The sequence below is a fragment of the Rattus norvegicus genome, chromosome 15 (genome assembly GCF_021556685.1).
Source record: "Rattus norvegicus strain SHRSP/BbbUtx chromosome 15, alternate assembly SHRSP_T2T, whole genome shotgun sequence".
In the NCBI taxonomy this organism is placed as follows: domain Eukaryota; kingdom Metazoa; phylum Chordata; class Mammalia; order Rodentia; family Muridae; genus Rattus; species Rattus norvegicus.
This window is the reverse complement of record NC_141548.1, coordinates 33,834,982-33,845,021: the sequence shown is the minus strand read 5'-3', so window position 1 is coordinate 33,845,021 and position 10,040 is coordinate 33,834,982. Positions and strand designations below refer to the sequence as shown.

The 10,040-nt window shown below is 45.2% G+C and overlaps 1 protein-coding gene across 2 annotated transcripts; it reads left to right on the top strand.

The window, feature by feature from the left end:
- Positions 1 to 1,176: 1,176 nt before the first annotated feature.
- LOC134482225 (granzyme C-like) lies at positions 1,177 to 7,165 on the top strand. 2 transcript variants are annotated; one of them, XM_087587204.1, is made up of 5 exons: positions 1,177 to 1,221; positions 1,727 to 1,890; positions 5,829 to 5,964; positions 6,178 to 6,438; positions 7,022 to 7,165. In XM_087587204.1, the coding sequence occupies exons 1-5, from the start codon at positions 1,177 to 1,179 to the stop codon at positions 7,163 to 7,165; spliced, it is 750 nt and encodes a 249-aa protein (XP_087443330.1). The 2 variants fall into 2 exon arrangements, with proteins under 2 accessions (XP_087443330.1, XP_087443331.1); XM_087587205.1 differs by having other exon boundaries at positions 1,177 to 1,231; positions 1,740 to 1,890.
- Positions 7,166 to 10,040: the final 2,875 nt, after the last annotated feature.

The window sequence follows — 10,040 nt, the reverse complement described above, 5'->3', positions numbered from 1 at the left end:
CCCTGCTCCACGGTTTTAAAAGATTCTCTCCAAATGGACTCTCATATAATTAAGATTATTTTATTCTGTAGGCTTTTGTTGCTTATCTGTGTGTGCACATATTGTATTAGTTATACACAGTCCCTTTCAGGGTAAACAATGAACATTCATTAGAGCTTGTGTAAGCAGTGTGCATCCCCAAACAGTAGCCATTCAATGTGGAGCAGAGAAGCCAAAATGTTGCATATCCATGGACCAGATGACTAATTTTTAGGCAATTAATACTTTTAATTTCATAAAGACTAAAGACTTTAATCCATAACTAAGACAAAACAACCTTTCTTGGTCCCAAAATATGAGAGGAGAAAGTTGAAAAGTATCTGAAATCCATGCAGCAGTGATAAGAAAGCAGGATCTGGTAGCTCTGTGGTTTTCTGGATGTACACACACACACACAAACACACACTCACACACAATTAACAATGTATGACAGTAAAACATGATCATGGTATATGAGGCAAACACTTGCCTTTAAATTTTTCTCTTGTGACTTCCTAGCAGTTGTCTAGTTGTAACTTTTCCTAGGAGAGTCAGAGTTAAGATTAATTCCTGAGAATGTTCAAAGAGATTGTTCTACAGTATGATCAATAGTCCCAAATATTAATAAGATGATGTTTTGCATTGCAGCATGAACTCTCATTAAGCGCTGTTACTGTGTGTTTAACAGTGAGTAAGAGCAGTATTATAACTGCTGTTAAGATAAATTGTGTCAGTATTGTTTTGAGAAAGAAAGAAAGAAAGACAGAAATACAGAAAGAGAAAAAGGAAAAAAGAAAAAAACAGAGAACAAGGGAAATCTTACCGGAATGTAAAAGGGTGTAAGAGTTAGAAAAGGACACACTTGTGTTTCCATCCAGTCACGATGGACATCCTGAGGTCTCAGGCCTACTTAACCACACCCTCCAACCTTGTACATTTTTGGTCTTTATCCCAGTTTAGCACATAGGAGGTCAATGTGGTGACAGCATCATTTTTAACCAAACCACAAAACTTCCTTAAGTAATATGACGCTGATCAGAAGCAGAGGTGCATAGGTTTAAAATGCCTGTGAGATCCCTGAGCCCACACATCGTTCATCTCCATCCAAGGGCTGTGTCTGCTCGGCCCTCCTCCAATCTGAACAGCCTTGCTGGGAAGATGCCACCAGTCCTGATACTCCTGAACCTACTTCTGCCTCTTGGAGTCGGAGCAGGTGAGTGAACACCCCTGTCCCTGACGTGCCACTCCATGACAACCTCTGCTGCCTTTCTGCCCAGCAGTGGTCAGGGATTGTCCTGACACTGAACCCAAGAGATTTCTGAACATCAGGTTCCATACCAAACCAGACGTGGAAATCTGACACTGGCCTGATTTCCAACAGGGTCTGAAGAATGGAGATGCTTTCAGAAAACTTAGTAGGCACTAGTTCTCCTGCTTTTTCCCGTCACCTGGAGACTGGATCATCCTTAGAAAGAGATGTGGCAGAGAATGCAAAGGCACAAAAATATACATCATTACCTTGACTTCAGACTAGGGAAAGGGGAGCTTTAATGAGATTTAATATTCAGCCATGATTATTTGATGTGCAATGAATTCAGTCTTCAAAAGCCTAGAGGACCTGCAGACTCCATTTTCAATCACCCACCCCCCAGCCCCCAGATACACCCTCCTGACCTCAAATATTACTCCCAGACACCAAATATTCTAGGCTTTTCTTTCAGAGGAGATCATCGGAAGCAATGAGGTCAGTCCGCATTCCCGCCCCTACATGGCATATTTTGAGTTTCTCAATGATAATGAGAAGAAGACATTCTGCGGAGGCTTCCTGGTTAGAGAAAACTTCGTGCTGATGGCGGCTCACTGCAGAGGAAGGTGAGGAGAAGCAGCCAGCCCACATTTACTCAGACACACACAGGTGTTTCTGTGCTCTCTTGTAGAAGCTCCCTGTGAGTTCACACTAGAAGGCAGGATTGTGAAAATTGATGTCTGACAAGAGGCACATTTGAGGTAAAAGAGTGAGAGGTTACAGCAAGCAGTAAGCTTTGTGGGGAGTGGGTGTGATGGCAATCCCAAGATGGGGCCCGGGACTGATGCCAAGTCTTATGACTATCACCTGACTTCCTCATACACCCAAAAGTAAGCCACGCCCATTGTGAGAGCTGCACAGGCGCACCATGACATAAGATCAGGCCATTTGGCGTGGACCTATGAACTGAGACTACGTAGACTGGACTGATGGGGTGTGTTTATGGGTTATTTATTAGGGAGTGTGCTTGAGTGTAAGAGATTGCTGCTTGCATGCAGAAAGAAAGCTTCCTGAATAAACTGCTTTGAGAAGAACGTCGTGGTGTCGCTCCTTTCTGCGGGATGGAGACAGAGATGACTAGTGGTGGCCCATAAGGGGACATTCGTTCAGAACTCATCGCAGTCAGGGTCACTAGCCAGTAAGTTCCCAGGTAAGTGGGATGAGGTAAGCTCTCGGGTTGAGAATACAAGTTCCCAGTTTTGGGACAAGTTGCACCAAGCGCAATGGGGAACTCGACCTCCGCTCAGACAGTTCACCAGGCCCTCAAGGATTTGTTGAAAGCGAAAGGAATTGGGCTAAAGAAAGACATAGTGGAGAATTTTTTAAAAGCAGTGGACCAAGTTGCTCCATGGTTTCGTATAACAGAACACCAGACAATGCCCAGTTAGGAAAAATTAGGGAAAGACTTGAGGTCTGCCGAGGAGCAGGGAGTTTTACTAAGAAGAGTAATGCCAGTATGGAAATTAGTGAAAAATTGCATAGGAGACGATGAAAGATGTGGTGCAGAGCTAAAAAAGGGCAATGAGGCGATAAGTCAGGTTAGAGAGGAATGCTCCCAAAAATCGGAGACCGAGGGAACTTCTAGCGAGGGAGATATGTCAGAAGAGGATCTGGAGAGCATTGCAGACAGCTTACAGAAAGGAAAACTGAAGGTAGAGCCATCAGCTCCGGGGCCACCTCATCCACCACCCCACAATCTGGGCGGGGTGGAGGGAGGTAATCTACACGCGGAAACCTGGAGGGTACTGTGAGCCCAATGCTTACTTGTATTTCTTCATGTATCCATAGATACAGCTTCAGGAATCATTTTTGCCTCTCTACATACAGGAGAGAAGGCACATCATGTGATTGCACATTGCTTTGAAGCTTGGGGTGACTGGGGCCAGCCTAAAGAATTAAAGACTGATAATGGACCGGCTTGTACTTCTGCCTCTTTTGTTACCCTATAACCCTCAGGGTCAGGGTATTATTGAACGAGCCCATCGCACCCTAAAAGAATGTTTAATTAAACAAAAGGGGGGAATTGCCTCTGCTGGCTCCACCCCTAGGGAAAGATTAGCCATTGCTCTCTTTTCCTTGAATTTTTTAAATGAAGATAAGCAGGGTCAGGTTGCAGCTGAGCGTCACGTCAACCCTGATGCTTCTTCAAAAGGCATGGTCATCTGGAAGGATGTCCTAACTGGTACTTGGCAGGGCCCTGATCCAGTGTTGATTTGGGGGCAAGTGTGTGTGTGTTTCCCCAGAATCATTGGCAGCCGCTGTGGGTCCTGGAGAGGCTGACCGATGAACAGAAGGAGGATACTATAGATGTTCCTAGGGTTGCTGATGCTTCCTGCGGTGATGGATGAAGACCTACGCTGGGGACTTTTATCTGTATTTCCAAAACCCCTGCCATTGACGCATTCAGCACAATTGTTTCCCCGGTTTTTCTCTTCTAATGCTTTGTTACAGTTACCCTTTTTGCCATGGGGTGGAGAAATAGCTCCTGTCAATGATTCATTGCAACTTCAGCTGAAGGGTTTTGCTATGCTTTCAGATGATTCAAAATATTTCTCAGAATAGTGATTGCATTCAAATGTATAATCAATCAGCTCATGGTTTGACATGCCTATCAATAGTTCTACCAAAGCTAATGCCACATAGATTTGAGGGGTGTGGCCTGCCAGTTTTTCAAAAGGCAATGATACCATATCTTCCCAACCTAGATGGTCTTCCTTTTGCAAGGGACCCCATGAGTCACTTCTGCCATGGACTGGGTGTCAAGCTAGAAGGGCAGCATGGGCTGTAAAGAAGTATTTTACCTTTTCTCCTTATATTAGCACAGCCCATAATGGCTCATTTTCGGGATATAATTGGACCTATCAGAATCCTGCTCAGGCAATAGCTAGTAATCCTTTCAATGTGTGGTTGTTGTGTGGAGTGAATGGTAGTTGCACAGATATCTCTCCTCTGAGCATGTTAGTGGGAGGGGGTTGGGGTAATGTAAGCTTTCATTGGAATGGATCTATAGGGTTTGAAACCTCTGTTTCTCAAATTGCTTATGGGCTACGCCTGTCTGTATGTGGCCTCCTTTTGTGTTTATTGTCTATAATGGGAGTTAGGATGATAATGTTGTTAATTGTAGTAGTGGTAGTTGTTTGTATAGTATTTCTTGGAATGCATCTGCATATTCTTTAGCTGTTGTGTCGTTTTGTACCCTGGCCTGTTCATGCTTCTTCTGGTATGACTTTGTTTAGGCAAAAAATGGATTTTGGCATCACTGAAGCCATTGTTTCTGCTATAGCAATCTCTGCCGCCTCAGCCACAGCTGTGGCCGTGTCCCTTACCTCAGTAGTACAGACTGCTGCCGCTGTGAATAGTTTATCCACAGGTGTTGCAGAAGCTTTGGATTTATCGCACAACTCATCTCAGTATATTACAGGAAATTGGTCTCAACATTTTGATGGACTAGTTCGGGAGCTTAGATGATCCATCGTCCATATCAACTCCACCCGTGTGGATATGTCTTTAGCTGGAGGTCTGGCCGATTGGATCACCACAGCTGCCTCTCAGCTATAAGAATGGGCAGGACTTGCTGGACTCGCCCTGTGCCTGATTCTTATGAGCGTACTGGACTTTTGGTGCATTTGCCGTATGCGGTTTCATCAATACAGAACTCAAGCCTTAATGATTCAGGCTTTTGCAGCAGTGGAGATGGGTGGCTTGGCTTGCTAGAGAAGTAGTCAATGACAGGTAAGACTCCCTGGGCGTGTTACCAACCTAAGACAGGGATCAAACCTAAACTGTTTGTCTCTTGATGATGGGTAAGGGGCATTGCTGCAGGGGGCAACCTAAGACAGGCATTCTCTGTGCCAAAAACATAAAGAACGGGGAGATGTGGGGAGCGGGTGTGGCGGCAATCCCAAGATGGTGCCTGGGACTGCCGCCAAGTCTTATGACTATCACCTGACTTCTTCATACACCGAAAAGTAAGCCACACCCATCGTGAGAGCTGTGCAGGTGCACCATGACACAAGATCAGGCCATTTGGCGTGGACCTATGAACTGCGACTATGTAGACTGGACTGATGGGGTGTGGTCATGGGTTATTTATTAGGGAGTGTGCTTGGGGGTAAGAGATTTCTGCTTGCATGCAGAAAAAAAGGTTCCTGAATAAACTGCTTTGAGAAGAACATCGTGGTGTCAATCCTTTCTGCAGGACAGTGACGGACATGACAATGCTTGAGTTGATCAATTACACTGGCTAAAGGAAAGCGCTGGTTGAGTTTGAAAGTTCACATTAGAAATTGATTCAAATCTCAGAATATTGCCTAGGTACAAAAGGGAGCCCCCAGGGATCTTTTGTTCTTGAGAATCAGAGAGCAGTAGGTCAAACCCTGAGGTCCTCCTGCATCCTCAGGTCCCTGCAACTAGAATCTTACCCTGCCTATCTTGCCTTTTGCAGCTCCTGGACTGCATCGGCTCTGACTCTCCATGTCCCCTCCACATTCTGCTCTATTCACAGATCAATGACAGTCACACTGGGGGCCCACAACATCAAGGCTAAAGAGAAGACACAGCAGATTATCCCTGTGACAAACACCACTCCCCACCCTGCCTATAATACTGATAAACGTTCCAATGACATCATGCTATTAAAGGTGAGACCTGCCATTCTCCCACCCCATACCTCCACACAGCCTTTAACCCTCACTCCTCATCCCAGCCCTAGTGACTATGCTCTGCTTCGTGCAGGACTTCTCCATGCCCTCCTTATCTCATCTTACTTCTTCCCTCCTTCCATCCTGAGTTTCAATGTGATGCAGAAGGCCCGCCTCTTGGTTGAGCTGCTATCTCTGTCTCTTCTCTATCAGCTGGTGAGAAGTGCCAAGAGGACTAGCGCTGTGAGACCTCTCAACCTGCCCAGGCGCAATGCCCTTGTGAAGTCAGGGGATGTTTGCTACATGGCTGGTTGGGGAAAGATAACCCCACAGGGGGAATTCCCAAACACACTGCGGGAGGGTGAGCTGATAGTACAGAAGGATCGGGTCTGCGAGTCCCAGTTCCAAAGTTCTTACATCAAAGCAATTGAGATATGTGTGGGAGACTCAAAGATCAAGGGCGATTCCTTTGAGGTAAGTTGGATTGCCTTCAACTCTGGGCTCCGTTGGAGGGGAAAGGAATCTTGGGGCCTATAGAATGAAACATAAAGAGACTCACTGGCTATTATCTTTCTCTCTGGTAACAGCAGGAAGCAGTAATGAACTATGGTCCCAGAGTTAACTTGCAGGCTTTGTTAAAGGTAGATTGTATAAAAGGATGTGTTTACAAAACAACATTTGACTGAAGGTTCAGGCTTCAGAAAGCTGGACTCCTGAGTGTGTCATAACCATGGCCAGATGTCTCCTCTGAGCAGACACATACTTTGTCTATGGGCTTCCCCTACATGCTGTGAGTCTATGTCCTTAAGAGCCTGGAGACAAGAGTCCCAAACACCTTCATAGAGAGTGGGATCAGAGACCTGGGAAAAAGGCAGGGGCTGGCCTCAGGAGAGAGTTGCAGCACTAACCATATCCGGTCACAGCTGAGAAGGCCAGGGGCCCCAGGCCTCCCCTTTGACCTCCCACAAGCAGAATTTAAAAGCTGTGCTTCTCTTGGAGGAGTCATAACATGAGAGAGTGCGAAAAAGTGCTCACCGTGTGCCCCCTCAATATACAGGAAGATTCTGGAGGGCCTCTTGTGTATAAAAAGGCAGCTGCAGGCATTGTCTCCTATGGGAAAACTGATGGATCAGCTCCACAGGTCTTCACGAGAGTTTTAAGCTTTGTATCCTGGATAAAGAAAACTATGAAAAACAGCTAATTACAAGATGCAACATGGATCATTTCCTGACTAACCATCTTCCTTATAGCTTAGTCCAGGATTGCTGCAGGACAGATTGCACCAACTGAATAAAGCACGTTTTTTTCTGACTGGAAAGACTGGTTCCAGGTCCATTCACATGCACCAACTCTGTTAGGGTGGCCAACAGCACATTTTTACATTCTACTTGCTGCGTCTCCATACATTCATCTATTCAAAGCTCAAGCAAGTCCAATGCTCATCTCATTTTTTATTTTCCTGGTCTCTCCAGTACCTGCCCTTCTGACAGGTCTAAAGTGAGCACCATCAAGAAAAAAGTTGGGTGTCTCCTGTCTTGGGGCTCAGGGTCACCTACTAACTCCTCTGTGTCATATGGAAAGCATGAGAGGGAAAGCTCGGTTGTTTGTGATACACTGAAGGGATAGCTGAAGTCACTGGTAGATGGGCCTTCCTGGATAGGGTGTCTCTCTCCCATAGTTTCACCATTATTGGACAGCTATTGCATTGACCCTGTTTCTCATCTAGGAATAGTTTTCTATCCTCCTGTGGAAACAAAACCTGGCTTTTTTTACCCTCCCAGCTCCACCCCATCTCTTTCATTCACAGTCAGCTAATTCTAGAAACTTCTGTGTTTCAAAGTCCACAGGGTTCTGAGCAAGTCCTACCTCTTCCCCCTACTACGGACACTCAATGCTGCATGTGATTTAGTCCATTAGGGCCTCAGCCCTGTGTTGACAGACAATCTTGCCCCCTCTTAGAGAGGATTCTCCCAAAAGCCCAGACCAGAAGTGAGATCACAGAGGGACCATGGAGGCCAGGACTTCAGTGTCTCTCCTCAAAACCTGTACCCCAACTCCCACCAATGCCCAGACCTAAGGAAGCCCCTCTCAATCAGCTCCATACCCTCCTGTGTGCTCAGTATCCATAGCAACAGGGTCGTTCAGCACCATGGGTCCCTCTAAGCTTCTTCATCTCAGTCACTGCTGCCTCTCGGTTAAAATCATCTGAACCACATCCATATTTTATGTCCCAAATGTTAAAAGAACTAGAAAATTCTACTTCTTCATGAGACATCACAGAAAGGTGTGAGGTTTGGAAATAACTTCAGTCACTTACCTTCTAGTGGGAAGCTAGAGAAAAAAGCAGTGTTTTTACCTAGGGGAGGGGGCAGTTGCTGGAGAACCACACAGCTGGGTCAACCTTTGTGTGTTTATTCTAAAGAGAACATACATACATGACAAATGTTCAGATTTAAGTCATAAGAGATGCACATGGGCAAAAGCATAATTCACAAGCAGAAATGAGTGTGAATCAAGGAGGCTGTTAAATAACCTTGGGATGGAGAAGTAAGTCTACTGTTGAGAAACTCACAGAGAGTGCTGTGTCCACAGTGTGCAAGATGTCCTGGGCTTCTCTCCATGTTAGGCAGGTCTTGGCTTGAGGTTGTAGGAAGAATGTGTGCCTTTGTGTTAAAAAAGCCTCCCTTTGTTGGCTTCACATTGCTAAGAAGTGCAAGCTGTGAGGCTTCAGGCTCATACCTATAATCCAGCACTTGGAAGTCAGAAGAAAGCAGATCCCCATTAGTCCACTAAATGGTGCTTGATTTAACTTAAGCAAAATGAAAACCCCATGCAGCTTTAGGGTCTTGTATCACCAGAAACGTCAGAGATGACATGACTCGTAGCTACAGCTTAAAGTCTCTCTGCATTCCTACTAGTCACAATGATACATTCTCTTGTGAGATGCAGTAGAATGTCCCTTTGGATCCCATAACCTCCAAAGGCATGCATGTATGTATGGAGAGAAGTTATGCCACACAGTTTGCAAGGAAACTGGAAACCAATCTTAGCCCTGTAGACACGTTATGGACCTAGCTCCTTTGTTGATGACAAAAGCAAAGACGGATATAGAATCAAAGAACAATGCATGTTTGAAAGTCGTACAAATATATATTCAATGTAGGTGCTATATTACTTTGAGGCAGTGGTTCTTTGGCTGAAAATAACTTTGAAAATCACAATAATGTATCTTTAAGATAGAGATTAAAATATTTCTACAAAAGGGTTGTAGTTGAGCCAGCGTCAAACATACTAGGATAGAACCTGAACTGAGCCTAGGATTCCCTGGCTATCGAGACACAGTTACCTACAAGTGTCATCTACTCTATAGTCAGTAACTTCCTGGCATCCCACACACAGGATGAGCCCATGCTCAGACCACTGTTTCCTCCCACAGTTGCATGTTTAAAGCTATGCAAAGCCAGGTGGACTTGATGCCCATGAACACAAACTTGAGTTGACTCAGACACAGGTAAATGCCTTAAACACAGCCTGCTTCAGATCTCTCCATCCTTACCATTGGCAAAAGAGGACACTGTCCTCCCTTAACATCTCTGTGTTGCTCCAGCTGAACCTAGGAAAGAAAATGCTTCAAGTGACCAAGACCCAACTTCTCTGCTCTTCCAGGCCATTGCAGTCCCATGACAGCAAGAGAGGACTGTATGATACCCCTGAAGGACACAGTCCAGAAGCAAAACTCCTCAAGGTTTTCCTGGTTTTGCTTGGAAATAATATACTGCTATTCTTCCTCTGTTCTGCCCCTGTTCATAATCTGCAAGCAGCATTTTTCTACGGAATTAGATAATACACAGCTTCTGGTCTCTATTTTTGTCCCAACCTACCTTTATTTGGTGAATATTTCAGTGAGCCCCATGGGCTCATGTATTTGAACACTTGGTTTGCAGTTGTGGGTGCTATTTGGAGAGGTTTAGGAAATAGGCTTTTCAGAATATTGCTGGAGGTTTGAGGTTTTGAAACTCCAAACCATTCTCAAGCCTCCCCTCCCCTCTCTCTCTTGCTCGCATGCTCTCTCTCTC

What these genes read in the sequence shown, in the direction of transcription:
- LOC134482225 (XM_087587204.1), top strand. Translation starts at nt 1,177, where the DNA reads ATGCCACCAGTCCTGATACTCCTGAACCTACTTCTGCCTCTTGGA. An exon ending in ACCTACTTCTGCCTCTTGGA is followed by an intron (nt 1,222 to 1,726) that starts GTCGGAGCAGGT and finishes CAAATATTCTAG; the next exon opens with GCTTTTCTTTCAGAGGAGAT. An exon ending in ATGACATCATGCTATTAAAG is followed by an intron (nt 5,965 to 6,177) that starts GTGAGACCTGCC and finishes CTTCTCTATCAG; the next exon opens with CTGGTGAGAAGTGCCAAGAG.